The sequence below is a fragment of the Pelodiscus sinensis genome, chromosome 9 (assembly GCF_052426305.1).
Source record: "Pelodiscus sinensis isolate ZL-2025 chromosome 9, ASM5242630v1, whole genome shotgun sequence".
Taxonomy (NCBI): Eukaryota; Metazoa; Chordata; order Testudines; family Trionychidae; genus Pelodiscus; species Pelodiscus sinensis.
The window spans coordinates 51,753,012-51,773,730 of NC_143060.1; the positions used below are offsets into that span (position 1 = coordinate 51,753,012).

Here is a 20,719-nt window from a genome sequence, read left to right on the forward strand (position 1 = left end):
TGCATATTTTTTATGTTGCTAAAAGTGAATTAAGGCAATCAGGCGTGATCTGTTGTGATCACTGTGTCTATGCAGTGGGTGTCCCCAGAAAAGCTTGTTAATGTGTTTGGAGAGAGAGCAGGAATTCTCCCTGTACATCTCCATAAAGCTCTCAGAGTAGGACTACACTACCAAGAAAAATCCGAAAAAGATACACAAATTGTGAACTGTATCTTTTTCTGCTTTTCTGTCAGAAGAGGCTTTTCCAAAATTTGGTGCATCTACATGGCGCCAAAATTTCGGAAAAGCCTGCTCTTTTGGCACATCCCTTCTGCCTTGTGAAATGAGGTTTACAGGGATGGTGAAAGACCACATCCCCTTTTCCATAGCCATAGATAACTCTTTCAGGCCACTTCCTCCCCACATGAGGCAGAGCCCATGGATCTGAGCCGTCCCTGGCTTGCCTGACTCCAGCCTGCAAGGCTCAGCACTCCCTCCTCCCCGTTCCGTAGATGCATCACTATGCAGTCCCACCAATTGGTGCTTGTCTCACGGCACCAGAATCAGTATTCCACTGTGTCCAAAGGATTGAATGTTGGCAGCATTTGCAATTTGCTCAACTCCAGTGCTTCGCGGAACATCATGTTCATGGCCCCCTGAGATTCCTGCTTGCAAACCTTGGATATACTCTGGACATACTGCAGCATTAAATGCACCAAGGTTAACACCAGCATCATAAAGGTTTCATGATTAACAAGATCCATGAAGGAATCCATGTTCATGCTGCCATGGGATTTGCATAGACAACTAGCAAGAGAAAAAAGGCCACAAAAGGACTGTTTACTGTTGCGGGGGGAGAAAGGAAATAAGTTCATTATGGGCCGCTGACAACATGTATCCAGAACTAGCCACTGCTAGGGATGTAAGCAACTAGTCAGCTATCTGATAAACATTTGCTTATTGGATAGTCAAGGAGTGACTCAACTAATCACTTCCTCTGCCCCTTGCTCTGTCTATCAGAAGCAGCAAGGGGGGAGAAGGGGTTGCAGGAGCCGGAGCTGGGGGAGCCAGCTTAAAAACTGGTTCCTCCCAAACCGTCTCCACAGTGGGCAGGTAGCAAGCTGGGAATCAGCTTGTGCCCAGTCCTGGATGCTGTGCCTCTGCTTTTTAAACATATTAAGAGTCGACAGGCTCTTAATACATTTAAAAAGCAGAAGCACAGTGGGGGGGAACCAGGCACAAGCTAAGACAGCTGATTCCTAGCTCATGCCTTGTCTCTCCCCCTCCCCCACTCCATTTTTGCTTTTTAAATATATTCCATCAACTTGTCTATTAGTTAAACGCAATTTAACATCCCTGGCCATTGCAGTTTTGGTCCCAGTGTGCCCTGGGAGCATAACCCAGAACGCAGAGGGGCAAAGGCACTGTGGAATACCTACCCACAGTGCATTGCTCTTTGACAGTAGCCATCATACTAGGGATGTGCTACTCTGAGCTACATTAAATTCTTGCACACAATGGGGACATGCACCTTTGACTTAGCAAAATTTCACAGTGAGGACTGTTAGGGATGAGAAAGATGCTACAAATATTCTAGTCGATTAATAGAGAGGCCTGTGTGAGTGCATTCTAGCTAAAAGAAAATTTGTTCATGTGATCTGACATCTACAGAACTAACAATATTTAAGATTACCTAGCCTTGAGTAAATTAAAATAATTACAAGAACAATGAAAAACTGCAAGAGATTATGACAGGGTGGGAATTTACTGACTGTAGTTACATCTAACTTTCAAAAAATTATCCTGGTTACCTAGAACATTATGTCTGTAGTGGAAAACATTTGAAAAGTAGGCTGTAGAGAAACAATAGGAGCTCGATAAATCTGCCCAATCCCATGGCTATTTGCTCTGAAGAGTAAGATCCCATTCACATGGGGCGCTTTTACAGGATTGTGATAAAACTTGAGAATAGGGAGGCCCGTAGATACTTCTATTTACACTCTCAAATATTTTGTGGGCAGAGACTGTTTTCATTTATAGAAACAAAAGTTTATTACTTTGTGAACTGATAGATTAAAAGTAACATAAAAATAAGTCTGCTATAGTTTACTGGTCAGTTTTCTCTTGGGATATATAAAGGCAAGTAGCTTAGGTTTACATTTGAAACAAGGCATTATCTGGTAGTTAGCAAACGTACAACTTCCAGCTCTACCCAATGCTCTGTCATACAACTTTAAGCAAGGCTCTATTTGCCCTCCTATCTTTTGCCTGATTTGTCTGTTTAGCCTCTATGCCCGTGGTCACCAACCAGTAGATCTCGGAGGCTCTAAGAGTAGCTTTTGAGCCCTCTCTGAACTGCGCGCCTGGGTAGTACATTTACATTAGATTTCCTCATTTGAGAAGCAGCTACTCACCGAGCAACAGCACAGGTGAGTAGCTGCAAGGAATGGTGGGAATTTTTTTTAAAGTAGCAGTATAAGGATTAGGGATAGCAAGTGAGGGAGGAGGAGGAGAAGAAAGAGGGCGGGGCGGTAGATCTTGGCTTGGTCTGTCATTTAAAAAGTGATCTTGGGTGTAAAAGGGTTGGAGACCACTGCTCTATGCTCTTCAGTACATTTTTCTGCTAGGCATTTTATAATATGAAATTTATCTAAATTCAGATTTCTAGGCATTCCTTTAATCTCAAACATTTGTATTGGTGGCCCCTCACAGAAAACCTCTGAGTGTAACCCTCCTTATTAATTAAAAATATTGTTTTATATATTTAATACCATTATAAATGCTGCAGGAAAAGAAGATTGGGGGTGCAAGCTGACGCCCCACAGCTCTCCATGTTTGAGAACACCGGCTTTAATCTAAGTCAGAAGTAGCACCAACAGAACTTTCTCTAGTCTCCTCTTCGGAATTGTCACTTGGCACACAAAATTGTATAATAAAGTATTGTAAACAAAGAAAAAGAATTTTCATTAGTTTATGTTTCCATTTTTAAAAAGATAACCAAAACCTATGTTACAGGCCAGATCTACATGATCATGCACTTTTAAATACCATTCTGCCATATAAATGACTGGTTTTTCCAGCTTTTATGATTAAATTTGACTAAACCAGGACAAAAAAAAGCTCCATTTGCAAAACAAGTTACCATTATGTTCACAGTAGGTAATTTACAGAACACAGTTCACCACACAGAGACTGAACTGAAGTTATACTGGTACAGAGAATAATGACCAGTAAGAACTATGTTTAATTTTAGCGAGAATACAGGAAAACATCTATTTAAAGGCACATTCATCTGCTCTCTCCCTTCCATCTTCACAACCCACTTCATGATGTAGAATACTTGTGTAACCTACATGCAAATAATTTTGTAAGGGGCTACCCTTTTCTTGGAGTTAAATGTGAAGTTTAAAAAAAAATCTGATGAAGATTCAAGAGGCCACAAGTGTATTTGAAATGTAGCAACCCTGGCTGGGAGTGACAGCCACAGCTGGAGCAGGAAGTAGAGCGGGGTTTAGAGGGAGTAGGGGATCCTGAACCGGTTGCCCAGCTGGGCCAGAGGCAAGGGGAGTAGCTGGGCCAGAAACAGAGCTGGCTGTGGGGCAGGTTGGTGAGCTGGGAGGCTGGTGGCAGGAGACCTCCCCACATCCAGCAAATTCCCTCATTTGGTACTGGACAGGTCCCAAGGGTGCTGGACCAGAGAGGGCCAACCTGTATTATACCAAACAAAATTCCACCAAATGCTTCTCTCACATAGTTTTAAGTAGCTACAAGCAGCAAATGGGTTAATTTGCCTACATTCCATTCACTCCTATGCAGGAGTTTTTATGAACCTCTAGGTCAAAGCTAACAAGTTTATAAAAATGTGATGAGGTCGGATTTGTTTAGTTTTGATTATACTTTTACAAATTCGGTATAATTGGTTTTTTTCTATTAAGAGAGGCTAGCAGCATAGTCACGTCTAATTGCTTTTGCACTGCTGGGGAGTCAATAGCTTGCCTTTTTGATAGGCATGAGTGCTTGCATCACGCTGGGTGGCCTTTTCTGGGAGGCGGTGGCTGGAAGCAGCAGTTTTAATTTACATTTGTGGATTTTTAAAGTCACACACACAATGAAAATTAAATTACACATTTTCATTACTACATCACTGTAGTTCTAAATCCCACTAAGGGCAAAATTTCAATTCAGGCATATGTTTAGCCTTAGTTTTGATACCACGATACACTATTTTCTCTTTATTTCCTCTGAATGCTTTTTAATTAATCGACCAGGACCTAATAATTTACTCTCATTAGTGGAACCTCAATTATCCCAGATTTCCATCTTAAATATAATATTTTGCACTTCTTCCCCTAACCTGGGGTGGACAATAAGTGTCCTCTGGGACACCCACAGTTCACCAGGGTTAACCTCTGGTGGGCTGCTCAATGCTTTATTTATCTGCACACCCATGGATGCAGCCCCTCGCAACGCCTCTTGACAATGAACCACTGTTCCCGGCCAGTGGAAACTGTTGGAAGCAATGCAGGCTTGTACACCATTTCCTGCATCTCCCCTTGAGTGGGAACAGTGATCTGCAGCGCCAATGGGAGATGTGAGCAGCAGTACCTGAGGATGCACAGGTAAATAAGGCATTCAGCAGCCCGCCAAAGGTTAACCATGTCCAGCTCTCAGACTGCCTATTGCCCTCCTTTGCCCTAACCTCAATGACCCCTCAACTTGCCAGCCTTAAGGAATCCAGTAGCTCCTCTCTCAACCTTCTTTATTTGACCTCACAATAATCTGTAGGGGAGACACTGTGATGTTCTAATTATTGACTCTTCAAGTCACATGTGGTATCTGGATTTTATATCATTGAGATTCCACTATATTAATAAATTGGGGATATTCTGAAGGGGCAACAAAATCTTTTGATTAAATCTTAACTTAGTTAAGGTCTCAGTTCTTGATCTAAAAATGCTTCTGAATGCAGTGGAATTCAGCCAATATTCAGATTCTTCCAGAATATCTGTCATACATGTGGATTACATACTATCACGAGTTGATCCTAAAGTGATATTTTTTCTGTAAGCATGAAATGTGGACCAAAATCTCTGTCTGGGTAACTTTACTCTTAACTGTTTGTCAAGAACTGTCAAACTGGACTTCAAATTATTGCTTTCTGCCAAATATTACCTCAAATATTTTAATCTGGAAAGTTGAATACTAGCCTATCAGAATTGGAAAAATCATTTTTGAAAAAGAGATAATGTATAAGCTTTAAAAAGGCTTTCTTAATATATATATATATATATATATATATATATATATATATATATATATATATATACACACACACATATACATATACATACACACACACACACACACACACAGCCAAATACATATAATCCATATTTAAGAAATTCTAATCTGTAAAAAGTGAGAGAGAGAGAGAGAATATGTATTTTGACAGAAGTTTACATTTTAGTTTGCTATTAGCAAAATAGCTAGCTAGGTTTTAGTCAGTTTGGGCTAACAGGACTTTTGTACAACCATTTCAAGTGATCAAAAATTCTCACATCAATGACACAGACAAATTCGTCCATTCTGGCAGGGGGTTCCAACCTGTGAGTAGACCTTTGGTAAGGTAAGTAAGTATTAACAATGGTTGTAGTAAGGGCTCCCTCTAAGCTGCATGGCCGTGTGCTTACCTAATAAAGCCTGCATTTGTGCTGACCTTTCCAATCACATCAAGTTGTGGTGACACCTTAAGGTGTCATGTTTTCTAGTTATAGCAATACTATTAGTCCAGAATTCAGTTTCATTAATGTCTAACGCAAGGTAAATATCAAGCTACTGTTTAGATTTCTACTAGATGGCACTAGCTTGGCTTTCAGCTGAGTATCCTTTCCTTAACAAGATCAGAATAAAAAAAGCAAGATGTAGTATTTTGCATCCATCTAAACTCTTAATAGTACAAGGTTAAAAATGTGGGAAATCTCTCAGCATTTAGTGGGCGAGCAAATACCAAGCATCATCCAACAATGAACACGTGATATATGAATGGAACTAACAATATGATCATCTTCCATATTCAAGTTTCAACTGTCCCTACCCTAATTACCTGGACAGTAAGCATTCCCATTTTACAAAGGAGAAAATAATACTAATACTATGGTTTGCACTGAAACTTGTAGGTAGGATGAAAGGTCTGATGTTTCTAAAACACAATGAAGGTGCTATTCCTGTTTGTAGTACAAACTACTGAGTAGTTTGACAGCATTATGTTAATACCTCTACTGGTTCATCATTCTTAACCATGAGGAAAATGGGAAGATGTGGCAGGTAAGAGATAAAAATTACTCCTGAGGAAGTTCAGTTACTGTAAAAAAATTCAGCAACAGAAATAATGAACTTCATGGTTTATTCAATAAAAATTCCAACTTCCCTGCTATAGGAAAGAACTACAAGCAAAGTGGGCACCCAGATCTGAAGCATCTGTTACTAGCAATAGGGGCAGCTACAAGCTGGTAATGGGGACCCCTGCACATTCCTCCTGAGGGGTGAGCCACAAAAGGAAAGAACCTAGCACCAAGCTGGGAAGAGGCATCATCTTGTCATTTGTCTTGGACTGGTTGATATACTAATGCTAACCATGATTGGAGTGGTCACAACCCTAGTCTGGCATGCTGCACTACATAGATGCAAGCAGCCATGTGCCCTAGAAGCCTAGGGCAGTTTCTTACTGTGGTGATGGGAAAACACCTGAGTATCTCAACTGCCATTGCCTTAAACCTTGAATCTGGCAGGACTGCCCTGGGCAGAGGCGAATCCGGAACTGTTCCTATAAAAACCTCTAAATCAGAGACAGTGGATTTTTCCTCGTTTATTAGGAGGCCCAGGTTGCTGGACAGGTGTCTGATGAACAAAAGATGAGCCTCCATCTGTGACCTGGAGCAACCCTGATCAACTAGTCCTCAAGGTATCCATGATGGGGCAGACAAGGCCCCGACATCCCTGCTGGAGGCCCTGCCGCACCCTGCCCAGCAACAGGAGCAGAAGAGAGATCCTCCAAACAGAACAGAGTGGCAGATTCTGCTGCTGCCGCCAATCAGGTTGCAGCAAGCTGATATAAAAGAAGCTGCTAGACCAGGGCTTGGAAGTTCCTTCCTGGAGCTCAACCCAGGCAGACCGCAGGGCTGACTGGGAGAACATCAGCACGCTAGACAGCTCCAAGTGGGAGTTGGACTTTATACCTGGTCAGAACCGGGTCCTGCAGCTAAAGACTAGCCAAGAAGCCAATGGCAACCCTTGCAGAACCCGGACATGGAGAACTTGATTACAAGGCCCTAAAGAAAGGGCTGGATGGAGCAGCTTCCTGGGGAAGTGGGCGAGAGATGTGACAGCAACCAATCACTTTGAGATGCAGAAACTACTTATAGAGTCCCTGGGCCAGGACTCAGAGGAGAGGGCTGGCCTGGGTCCCCCCCGAATGCCAGCAACCACAATAGGGGGTAAAAGAAGAGGCATGGTCCCAGGCAATATACCAGACACTTCCTCTCTGCAGACAGTTGAGTAGAGACTACGAGACTCCCCTCAGCCACCATGGGGAGCTCATAAGATGGGAAGAGCCCTTTACAGTATTAGAACACTTGTATTCAGTGCTTGCATAGGAATGCTGCATTGATTGCCATGCACTTGGCCACTGCCGGACCAAATGGAAGTAAATTGATAGGAGATAGCACAAACCTGAGGTACTTCTGTATCTCAAATTGCTTACTCCCAACAGGAAGAATACATCCTTTAAGTTGAGGGCTGCATACCAGACCTCAGTTGGATCTAGAGAGGCCTGTGAAACCACGCAGAACCTGAGTTTCTTTAAAAACTTACTGAGATCCCATAGGTCTAGAATGGATCTTCCCCCGCAATTGTACCTTTCGGATAAGGAGTTTCTCATGAAAGGGGTCCCTGAAGGAGAATAGGGAAGGGAGGAAGAGAAGAGAACTGGATGGAGTATCCCCAACTCTACTGTACCATGTACCCATTGGTCCATCGTGATATGGTACCATGTGTAGTTTGAAGAGGATAGTCAGGAAGAAAAAAAGTAAGGCAGGTTGGATCCAGTTGGGGATCTAATATGCTGTCCTTGACAGTGCATTCAAAAAGGCTAGTTTTAGGCCCAATGAAGACTTGGACTGGACATAACCCTGACCATATGATTGGCAAGGCATTTTTCTGCTGCTCCTGTTCCTCCTCTGAGAGCTGTCTTGTTGGTTCTGCAGGAAGAACCACTGAGAAAGTGGTGGCCTAAAACGCCCATGCTAGGTCACCACGATATGAAGGGGTGGCTCTGGAGAATATGCAGCCTCTTATTTGTCTTCTCCAAAAAGAAAGTGGCACTCTCAAAGGAGAGGTGCTGTATGGTCTGCTATACTTTGTACAGCAGACCTGAGATCTGGAGTCAGCAGCTCTCCTTATGACCACCTCTCTAGCCGTTCCTCTGGATACAGTGTCAGCACTACCCAAAGAGGGAGTCAAGGGGGGTGCGAATAGAGGTATTGCACTTGGTGGTAGGTGGGTTGGAATCTGGGGTCTGCCACATGGTTTTATCACTTATATAGTTTTAATAAGTGACAAAGCAACTCTGGAGGGTCCAGAAAGGGTTAAGATGTCCACCACTGGGTCTGTCTTTTTAGTCACCTCTTCTGCTTTGATGCCCAGGCCCTGGGCAGCCCGGCAGAGCAACTGCTGAAGGATCCGAATATCCTCAAGCACAGCTGCCACTGCAATGCCTGATAAAAGCACATCTGGAGAAGATGAAGGGGAGGGCACTAGGACCAGGATATGCTCCCAGCCATCTGCTCCCATTGGTATCAAGGATCTCAAAACTGACAGAGCATCCACTGGCACTGAATCTGCGGGAGCAAGAATCAGTGATGACCCTGACAAATGGTATCCCATCAGCGCTGGCCCTAGTCCATGCAAAGAAGGAGTCAAGCAATGCTGAAGATAGTGCTGCCTCCATCTGGACTATCCCCATGAGAGCCACTGGTGGTGGTAGTGCCAAATAGGTCCTTGGCTATGAGACCACAATCAGTGCCAGAGTGGTGAGCAAGGCTGGTGCCGGAGCCATCTTTGAAGGTGTCAGCATGCGCCAAAGAGTGCAGGGCTGCAGAAAGAGGGACAAACATGGCCAACACAACTGAGGATGGGACCAAGTGATGTCCCTGGAACCTGCCATGGGCTTGATGGAATACCCAAGAGGCCAGAAAGGACCACTGGGGTGCATTCTGCCACTAAGAGGCCACAGTATCTGGGCTGTTGACAGTCATCTCAATCTCAATCTCCTTCTAGATCAGTAGGAATCGGATTCATATCACGAGGTCACCAACACTGAAGACCAGGGAGGTGCAGATCTTCTAGGCACCAAATGATGGGAGTTTGGAGAACGGCTCCTCTCCTTTTTTGGACGTAAATATGGCACCGAACTTGGGAAGGAGGAAGTGCTACACATCATAACCAACTTTCCTCTTGATTCTACCTGTGGGTGTGTGGACAGCACCTGGGATTTCTCTTCTCTGGGGAGAGGATAGGGAGAATGGTACCGTGAGATGCATCAATTCTTTAGCCACCGCAAAGGCTTCCGGTGTCAAAGGAAGTGACAGGTACTGGTCCAACAGGATCAGAGAACTTAAGGGCTGCGGACTCAGTTGCTCTTCAGAATCGACACACACTTGTGGGTGGATTTTGCAGGTTGGCCCTCTTAGGAGTCACACTTCCCTTGACTCACCGAGGTCTCTCCCTCCATCTGCTTCTTCTGAGGCATTGGCGAACAAGAGCGGTGCCTCTCTGACAGTCCCCTAGTGGACCATGTCAGTGCCAAAAGTAGTCCTCCTTCAGCACTAACCAAGAAATGCTTGGTGCTAGGTCTGCCGGTCTCAAGTCCAACTGTGGGCATAGAGATGTCTCCGTTAGGAGGACCTTTAGCCACTATTCTCTGTCTTTTAGACTTCTAGGGCGGAACTCCTGGTAAATGTGGCAATAATTATGCTGATGACCCTCCTGCAGGTCCCCTGGGCAGGAGTGAGGATCACTCTTCACAATCTTCAACGTGTGCTTTGTGCAAACTGTGTAACTTCTGAATGCCAGAAAATGCAGCATGCCACAACCCCATGAGTCAGTGCGAGGAGGCGGGGGGGGGGGGGGGCAAGAAGAGGGAGGAGGGTTGAGGGGGTTAACTATACCACAACTAGCAATATAAAACTAAACATTACCATAAATCAGGGCCTACAATGGGGAAACTATTTATACAGCCCTGCACGGATACTAAATTTGTATCTGCATCTGTGTCTGCAAAAATGAGCCATAGATTAGGGATATAAAATAGCATTTAAAATGTTAATTAGTTAACTTGTATGCTAATTGGTTAAACTCCCAGCTGGGCTGGAGCAGCCCCTTGCCAGAGACACACCACGGGAGCTGCTCCAGCTAAACCGGGCACCAGTTAGCAGTAAGCATCACAACTAACTGGGATTAACCAGATACCTGTTTATATCTCTACCACGGACATCGGCATCAACATCCGCGGATGTGTATACCCATGCATATAAAGCAGATATCGACTGATCTGCAGAGCTCTATCTATACGCTAGAAACAACTAGGAGCAGTTGGTGTGCTTGCAAGAGCAAGAAGTTCAAGCCTACCATCACTAGCAGTAAGAATGAACTGAGAAGGGGGTGGGTTGGCAGGGTTCTGCATTAGGTGCTCATATTGACCCTACTGGCATTGCTAAGGGAAAAATCTTCTGGCTACCATGCATTCACACACAACTAATTGGAACAGACATGAACAAGCACTCCAAGAACAAGTACTACATACTATTTCCTAAATTAATAAAAATAAAGTTATCAAACAATTGCACAAAGGATACCCACATAGATGTTGTAAAATGCTGAATTAAATTGTAAACTAATATGTTTTAGCGATCAGATTTGAACCACTGTGTAAAGAGTATCAGTGAGAAACTTCATTTAAAGCAATAATTTTTTTTCTTGGTGATGAAAATCAATTCATCCTGGCTAGGTATCACAAAATGTTTTACGAAACAAAAAAAGAGAATCACTGAAAAGGAGGAATTTGTACTTTTTTACAGTGCAAATATTTGTAATAAAAACAAAGTGAGTGCAGTACACTTGATATTCTGTGTTATAACTGAAATCAATATACAGTAAAACCTGCACTATCCGGAACTTAAGCATCCGGAAAACTATAGAAACCGGCAAATTTCTGACGCCAGGAAAATGGGGGAGGGAGAAGAGGAAACTAGCCCTTTAAGTGCCAGGCCGCTCCACAGATGAGCGTGCAGCACGTACCTGGGGGAGAGGCGAATGGCAACCAGAAGCAAGCATCTCGGCCCCCACAGCAGGCCACTTCCTGGCCCCTGCAAGGCTCCCGTGCCCCTTCCCCTCCCCGTAGGCCCCGCATGGCTCCTCCTCCCCTGATAACCAGAATTTTTAGGATACCGGCATGCCCTAATCCCCAGGCATGCTGGATAACACAGGTTTTACTGTATTTGAAAAAGACGACGACATCCAAAAATATGTAAAATGGCATTCTATTATTGATAGTGTTATTAATTTTTATTTGGTTGACAGCCCTAGCAATATTTTTGCTCCATGTAAATTATATACTTCTTTTCTTCGTCTCTCTAATACAAAGCCAGCATTCCACAACTGTCAGATTAAGCTTTTAAAACTTAATTTACTAATGAAAAGTCTGACACACTGGGTGCAAAATAAGATTCTAAAAGTAGCACAGGCCTTGAGTCATCAATGGAGAAATTTTTTAAATGGCAAAAGAGATTTTACTGCTTCACATAGCATTATAAAAATATTATGTACAGTTGCATAATATTTTAAGAAGATTATTATTATTCCAAAAGGTGATCATAATGAAAGAACTAGTCTGAAACTTTGTTTCCTCAATGAAAAAGCTTGTTGGGGGACACACACCAAAACCATAAATGAATCCAGGAGGAAGGGATAGCTCAGTGGTTTGAGCATTGGCCTGCTAAACCCAGTTTTGTGAGTTCAATCCTTGCGGAGGCCATTTAAGGATTTGGGGCAAATATTTGTCAAGGATAGTACTTGGTCCTGCTGTGAAAGCAGGGGACTGGACTCAATGACCTTTTAAGGTCCCTTCCAGTTCTAGGAGATAAATAAATTAATGGAGATTGCCTATTTCAGTTCAAAGTAAATTAAAATTTGTAGCTCCCATGCTGATGTATTAGTGAGGTAATTAACAAAAAAGCTTTTCTATTTCTAGAATCACTTTCCAGACTAACTGTACTTTTTCTCATTTTAATTAAGTCTAGTTTATCTGAAGCTCTGAATAATAGAATAGAAACTTTTATATTTTTTTCCCCACAGGATAATGTACCGGTAACCTGTTTGCCAAGTCATAACATGACAATTTGAAATTGACATTATACCCTGAAAAAATCTGCATTTAGTAACATAATGCTGCTAGATCCTTTACCATAACCACACTAACAAGCACCACTGTAACATAATCCCTTTGATTCAAGCAGCTACGTTCCTTTCCTCCCCACTTAATTTTGAATTCAACTAAAATGCAGATTTGACACCAAGATGGTTCATTTCCTAAAATTAAATATTAACAAATGAACTAAATGCCAGTGTTTTCAGCTTGGAGAAGGGTAATGATGCAGCAGTATTATCAGTCAAAGGAAAAGTTTAAATAGGAACCAACTGGTACTGAAACATTTACGTTCTAGGCATTTTATATTCAAATTAGGACTGCACACTAGAAATAGGTATATAGATTTAAAAGAAAGTATAGTGCTTTCTATTCATTACATTTATATAGGTATACAGATGGCAAAAGAGTATTAATGATGCCTGTTAGTTTTGTAGTATCTGTCCTACTTATAAGCAGATCAAAACAGCATTTGTTTGAGAATGTTTAAGTGATTTCCATATTAGTACGCAACTTAAGACCAACATGACCTAAAAGTCAAATTTGGGTATCTCAGCTTTTTCATCTTTATGTATAGCAAGGCACATTAAAAAAAGATATCAAGTCTTCTGGTACAAATGATCCATCGCACCAGATTAGATAGAGGAAAAAGCTTAGAAAAGTATTGCAGAGGTCAGTAAACTATACCACCACTAAATTAAATTCCAATAGAAAGTAAGACATGATGCAATAGTCCAAGTTTATAATTCAAAGTTTTACTGGCATAGCTATGTTAATTGGAGTGACTGTAGTTGCAGGGATCAGCAGGCACAGTTAGACTGACAAAAAATACCTTTTGCTGGTATAGCTTATTTCATCTGAGGAACCACTATATACTATCCCGGCAAAAGAATTAATGATGATATCATCTGCATATCCACTAGGAGGGTCTGCCAGTATAACCATTCTGGCATCTCCTCTGTAATGTAGGCAAACAGTTGGCCTCTATTCAGGGTTCCAAATATATTTAAACAAAAAAAAAGTTCTTCAGTTTATACAGAACCACTGCGTTCCCCTGCTTATAAATTAAATGTTGACTTCTTATAAATGCTGATAATTTTTTTTTGATGAGAGAAGATGCAAAGTAAAGCTGAAACATTCATATATGCTGTCACTGAGGCACACTACATTTCAAAATACTTTTAACTTACCGTTACAGACTTCAAAGTCATTCCGTGGTAGGTACCCATAGTGTCAATTTTGAAGCCTTCCGTCTCTATAAAGTAAGAGAGTCTTTTGTAAGTCATAACATGCAAGCATCAGAATAATGCCTATGTTTAAACTAGCAGCATAGGAGAAATTTCTTTCTTGTCACTTTCGAGAGAAAAAAATGCCTTTCCTCTGGTATTTTAAACCCTATATACACACACACTAAATTTTTTAACTACACTAGTCACAATTACTATTCTGTTTGGTTCTAAATACGACCTATGACCGGTTAGATAAAATCCTAGTTTCACTGAGGTTCAAGAGAGTTTAGTCATAAACTTTAATGAGAACTAGGAATTTTCCCTTTATGATTCACGCTGGTTAAAAACCACAGCTAGTAATCATTATAACTCTCAGTGTTTTGCTTCGGACAGACAGCTACTTTTGCCTAGGGATGTAAGCCTAGACTTATCAGGTAGTCAAGTCACTACTCAATTAGTCCCTTCTCTCTCCCCTCCCCCCCCTCCCCATCAGAGGCAACAAGGTTGGGGGGGTAGAGGAAGCAGGAGCCAGTGCTGGGAGGCGCGTGTTAAAAAGCCTGCCCCCCCCCAGCATTGTCCCTATTTGGGGGGGGGGGGCAGAGGAGGCAGACACACAACAGTCCCAGGGATGACATGAGCCAGGACAGCTCTGCACTTTAAATGGACACATGATTCCTAGTCATTCTGAAAATCCTGAGCTTAATTATTTTGTTTCAACAGTCACACTGATAATGTTTCTATCTATAGTACTGACTGTGACAGGGTGCAGTCACAGAAGATCCCTTGGGGAGCCTTCCAGGGAAACCACTCCCTAAATGGGATCAGAATCCCAAATAAATCATTCAGGTTTACCCCTTTAACAATGAAAGTAGGATGTAAACAGTGATTGCTCCCTCAGGAAACGATTATATGCACTGGGCTTGATAGCAAATAAAGGTGATTTTACTAGGTGCAATCAGTAGGATTTAAATGGTTGCAAGTGAAAACAGGCAGACCAAAGTGAATTACAAATATACAACAACAAAAAATGCATAGCTAGTTCTAACACTAATTATAAACTTACCCTAAAACTGTTATTATTCCTGTCAAGACTCCAAACCAGAGAAGCTCTTTTTCCCCTACAGTCTCTGCTTCATTCTCTTGGGAGAGACATACCAGCCAAAGACAAAGGAACAGCTACTTTCCCACTGTTTTATAGATTCCACTTTGGGTGGGAATTTGAAGTTCTGTCCCTCACCTTGTATGGAAAATTACCTGGTTAGACCCTATCAGTTGGGGTGATCACATGCCCTCCTAAGACCAATCACTGCTTAAGACTTAAAGGACACAAAAAAAAAAAAAAAAAAAAAAAGGTTGTTTACAGGTGATCACCCAGACAGTGAGGGAAACACCTTTGATGGCTTTCATTTGCACATTTAAAACAAACTATTCCATCCATACTTCATCTTTACACAAAAGAATAATACATACACCAAAATAAGATACAGAGATCCAGCAGAATGAGACACAAAAATTGATAGGATACATGAGGTATTTTGTCCAAAGAATCTTTTAATTATGAACACAAATGTTCATAACTTGATTTTATAAAGCCTGGGGTGGGGGAACTATCACACTGACAATGTGGTACAAAGATAAAAAGAAAATAATCAAATGGTAAATAATTAAACTTCCAATCATAAGTATGAAACACAAGGTTTTAATTTATTAACAATACTGTATTAGAATTCAAAATATTTAAAAATAAGTGTTAATGTATTTTATATAAACCATCCTTGTCCCTTAATCCTTTCCTATACCTCAAACTGCAGCAAGAGTCACCAAGTAGCTGCACAGTTTCTCAGCACTCCGGCTTCTAGTTGAGAATTCATCTCTTCCCCCATTTTACACATTCTATACTCTGCCTTTGTGCAGGGTATGAAAATTTAGTTCTTAATGAGCTGATACCTTCTAAAGCAATGGTTTTCAAACTAGGGTCATGACCCAGTACTGGGCTTCATTGCTGCAAAGTGATCAGTGGGAGGGTGTTACGGCAAGCTTCCTCCCCATGATGGCATGTCAGTCTGCACTGCACCCCAGAAGCAGCAAGCCTGGCTCCTGGAGAGCAAGGGGGGGGATGCACAGGACTCTGCACAGTGCCCTTGCCCTGAGCACTAGCTTCACTCTCCCACTAGCTTGGAACCTGTTGCTGGCTGCTTCTATGGCACAGCATGGTCTGTAGCACCAGGACAGGCAGAAAGCCTGCCTTTACATCCACACCACTGACCAGGAGACACTTGAGGTAAGACCCTCCTGCCCCAGCCCTGACTGCACCCCCGCCCAACCTGGAGCCCCCTTCTATAGCCCAAAGCTCTCATCCTCAGCCATGCCATCCCAGAGCCCACATTCTAGTCAAATTATGTTGGGTCGCAGGCATCAACAATTTTCTTCAACTGGGTCATGAGAAAAAAAAAGTTTGAAAACTGACGTTTCAAAGCATATGTAGTTGTTTTCCCAACAATGTTCTAACACACTTTGTATTATGAAGAGCCCGCGAAACCTCAAAATTTGTACTAAAATGTTTCTTAGTTAATATCATAAGATTTCACAGGACAAAGCTCAACCCAACACACCTTCTCTCTAGAGTTAGCTGCTTCCAGCGTTCCTACGCCAGAATTATTCAACCCAAACACAAGTCTCTCTTTCCATTAGGGTAAAAAGCTACTCCCCACCTCCCACACAGTATCCACAAAAGAATACGGCACTGGAAAAAGCTTACTGGATTCTTTAAGTGCCATCAGTCCTACTCACAGGAAAAAGAACAAATGCCAGCTTGTTAACTCTTTTGTGATAATTAATTCCATGGAAAAATTGCACTCTCTTTGCCTCTTTGAAGAAGAGTGAGAGAAGAGGGCTTTTTTCTGGTTACATGCAACTCAAAGATGTTGGTGGTTTGTTGTACAGGCAGTCCCCGGATTACGTACAAGATAGGGACTGTAGGTTTGTTCTTAAGTTGAATCTGTATGTAAGTCGGAACTGGCGTCCAGATTCAGCCGCTGCTGAAACTGACCGCCAGTTCTGACTTACATACAGAATCAACTTAAGAACCCCAAGCGTCCCCAAGTCAGCTGCTGCTGAAACTGATCAGCAGCTGATTCCAGGAAGCCCGGGGCAGAGCAACTCTGCCTGGGGCTTCCTGTAGTCAGCACTGGTCAGTTTCAGCAGCAGCTAAATCAGGACGCCTGGGGCAGAGCAGCTGGGGTGCTGTTGGGTTGGACCAGTAGCGCCCAGAGCGGCGCTGCGGGACCAACCGGCAGCACCCCAGCTGCTCTGCCACAGGCGTCCGGAGAAAAGCCTAGTCTGCTGGGGGGGGGGCATACTAGCTGCGCCCCCCCAACCCCAGCAGACCAGGAAGACACGGGCGGCGGACCGAGACACACCGCGGTCACGCCGCCTGGGTCCTCCGCGGCTTTGCTCTCTGTCTCCCTGGTCTGCTGGAGACCAGCAGACCTGGGAGACGGGGAGCAAGGCCTCTGAGGATGCCGGCAGCGGGACAGCCGCGGGGCATCTGGGCTGTCCCGCTGCTGGCTTCCCCCGCGGCTTTGCAAAGCCTCGGGGAAGCCAGCAGCGGAGCAGCCCAGGCGCGCCTGGGGTGCCCCGCTGCCTGAGCCCCCCCCGCCACTTTGCAAAGGCTCGGGGAAGCCGGCGGCGGGGCAGCCCAGATGCCCCGCGGCTGTCCCGTTGCCGGCATCCTCAGAGGCCTTGCTCCCCGTCTCCCTGGTCTGCTGGCTTCCCCGCGGCTTTGCAAACCCGCCGGGGGGCTCGGGCAGCGAGGCACCCCAGGCGCGCCTGGGCTGCCCCACCGCCGGCTTCCCCGCGCCTTTGCAAAGTCGCCGGGGGGCTCGGGCAGCGAGGCACCCCAGGCGCGCCTGGGCTGCCCCGCCGCCGGCTTCCCCGAGCCTTTGCAAAGCGGCGGGGGGGGGGGGGCTCGGGCAGCGAGGCACCCCAGGCGCGCCTGGGCTGCCCCGCCGCCGGCTTTCCCTCGGCTTTGCAAAGCCGCTCCATGGCTTTGCTCTGCGTCTTCCTGGTCTGCAGACCAGGGAGACGCAGAGCAAAGCCCCAGAGTACACGGGTGGCAGGACCGCGAGGTCCCGCAGTCCGTGTACTCTGGGGCAGCCCCGTTCGTAACTGCGGATCCGATATAAGTCGGATCCGCGTAAGTCGGGGACTGCCTGTACTTGATTAAGAAGTGCTCTTTTAGAATTCAGTTTATTTACTTTTAAATAATGGGAATTCTGCATTCATACATAATCACTATGGGCCACATATCACTCATTTACTTTTTTCGCTGTATTTTGTGGATGCTTCAATGAATACAAATTTAGCAATGGAGCAGACTGTTCTGGAGCCATCCAAATATAACTAGGATCAGAACATTATGATTTTTCCCTTCCTACATTTTATACCATATGGAAATCAAAATAGTAGCTAGTTTGACTGATAAGTGAACCATTAGTCTATCCAAGAAGTGCACATTGCTATGGCTGACAGGTGTAGACACTAAATATCTGCCTTTGCAAATGAAAACGTGAAAGTATCTAATATGATATAAGCAACAGACAAAAGAAAATCTGTATAGTTGGTCAAATTCGGTACAGGTTGGAACTACCTGGTCCAGCACCAAGCAAAAGATAATCATAGAACAATAGAGCTGGAAGAGACCTCAGAAGGTCATAAACTCCAGCCCCCTGCTCTAGGCAGGACCAATCCCAACTAAACCAACCCAGCCAGGGCTTTGTCAAGCCGAGACTTAAACACCGCTAGGGATGGAGACTCCTCTACTTCCCGAGGCAACCCATTCCAGTGCTTCACCACTCTCCTAGTGAAATAGTTTTTCCTAATATCCAACCTGGACATCTCCTACCACAACTTCAAACCATTGTTCCTTGTTCTACCATCTATCACTACTGAGAACAGCCTTTCTCCATCCTCTTTGGAACCTCCCTTCAAGAAGTTGAAGGCTGCTATCAAATCCCCCCTCACTCTTCGCTTCTGCAGACTAAACAGACCCAACTCCCTCAGCCTCACCTCATAGGTCATGTGCTCCAGCCCCCTAATCATTTTGGTTGCCCTCCACTGGACCCTCTCCAATTCGTACACATCCCAGAACTCAACACAATACTCCAGATATCAGAGGGGTAGCCGTGTTAGTCTGAATCTGCAAAAGCGACGAGGAGTCCTGTGGCACCTTATAGACTAACTGAAGTGTAGGAGCATAAGCTTTCGTGGGCAAAGACCCACTTCGTCAGGCATGCATCTGACGAAGTGGGTCTTTACCCACGAAAGCTTATGCTCCTACACTTCAGTTAGTCTATAAGGTGCCACAGGACTCCTCGTCGCTTTTGAATACTCCAGATGTGGCCTCACCAGAGCCAAATAAAGGGGAATAATCACTTCTCTGGATCTGCTGGCAATGCTCCTCTTAATGCAACCTAATATGCCATTAACCTTCTTGGCTACAAGGGCACACTGTTGACTCATATCCAGCTTCTCATCCACTGTAACTCCCAGCTCCTTTCCTGCAGAACTACTACTTAGCTGGTTGGTCCCCAGCCTGTAACTATGCTTGGGATTCTTCCGTCCCAAGTGCAGAACTCTGCACTTGTCCTTGTTGAATCTCATCAGATTTCTTTTGGCCCAATTCTCTACTCTGTCTAGGTCACTCTGGACCCTGTCCCTGCCCTCAAGCAAATCTACCTCTCCCCCTAGCTTAGTGTCATCTGCAAACTTGCTGAGGGTGCAATCCATCCCCTCATCCAGGTCATTAATAAAGATATTGAACAAAACCTGTCCTAGAACCGAACCTTGGGGCACTCCGCTAGAAACTGACCGCCATCCTGACATCGAGCCATCGATCACTACCAGCTGGGCCAGGCCTTCTAGCCAGCTTTCTATCCATCTTACAGTCCATTTATCCAATCCACATTCCTTAAACTTGCTGGCAAGAATATTGTGGGAGACCATATCAAAAGCCTTGCTAAAGTCAAGGTATATCACATCCACTGACCTTCCCATATCCACAGAGCCAGTTACCTCATCATAGAAGCTAATCAGATTGGTCAGGCACAACTTGCCCTTGGTGAATCCATGCTGACTATTCCTGATCACTTTCCTCTCTTCCAAGTACTTCCATTTTTCTAGGAACCGAAGGAAGACTGACAAGCCTATAGTTCCCTGGATCCTCCTTCTTCCCTTTTTTGAAGATGGGCACTATATTTGCCTTTTTCCAGTCATCCGGGATCTCTCCCGATCTCCACGACTTTTCAAAGATAATGGCCAAAGGCTCCTAAATGACATTTGTAAACCCCCTCAGTACCCTCGGATGCATTAAGTCTGGACCCATGAATCTGTGTACGTTTCGCTTTTCTAAATAGTTCCTAACCTGTTCTTTACTAACGCCAGCCCTAGCAACCCCATTAAAACGGAGTCCCACCCCAAAGTGAGAAGAGCTGCACTATACAGTCATTTTGAAAGTTCACATTCAAGCTGTCGTATCTGACTTCATCCACAAAATTTGCAACAGAAAAAATATGTATATGCAGTTCTATCAGCCTTTTATTTTTAATAAAATCAAAATGTTAAAGGTCATCTGTCAGATGTAAATTGTTAAAAACAGGACAGAATCACAACTAGTTTAAAGAATGGCATGAAAGCTGCATGACCTGCAGAATATTAAGATGACACTATAGAGCAAAAGACAGAGCAATAGACATTTATCTGCTGATAGCTATGAAGTCTTTCTCAGCTGTTTTTGCAGCTGAAACCTATTTTCTACTTGAATGTTTGGTACATCATACAGTGAAGGATTTGGGGTTTTTTTAATCAGATGGTTACCATTTCCAAAAATTATTTCCACTGTGTCAAGGGTTGATGTGTTTTGCCTAAAGATTTGTCAGTGTTTTTTTACCATGCTCTGCTAAACCCACAGGGCTTTTTGTTTTTAAAGATGTAAAGCCATGTTCCATTATCTCTGAGGTCTTGAAATAGCTTAAGA

The 20,719-nt window shown here is 43.8% G+C and overlaps 1 protein-coding gene across 1 annotated transcript in view; it reads right to left on the minus strand.

Moving 5' to 3' along the window:
- CDC73 (cell division cycle 73) overlaps nt 1-20,719 on the minus strand; it is a 163,262-nt gene that overhangs the window by 92,333 nt on the left and 50,210 nt on the right. Inside the window, exon 10 of the mRNA XM_075936731.2 lies at nt 13,648-13,712. Within this exon, the coding sequence (XP_075792846.1) occupies nt 13,648-13,712 (65 nt within the window). The remainder of the gene's footprint in view (nt 1-13,647; nt 13,713-20,719) is intronic.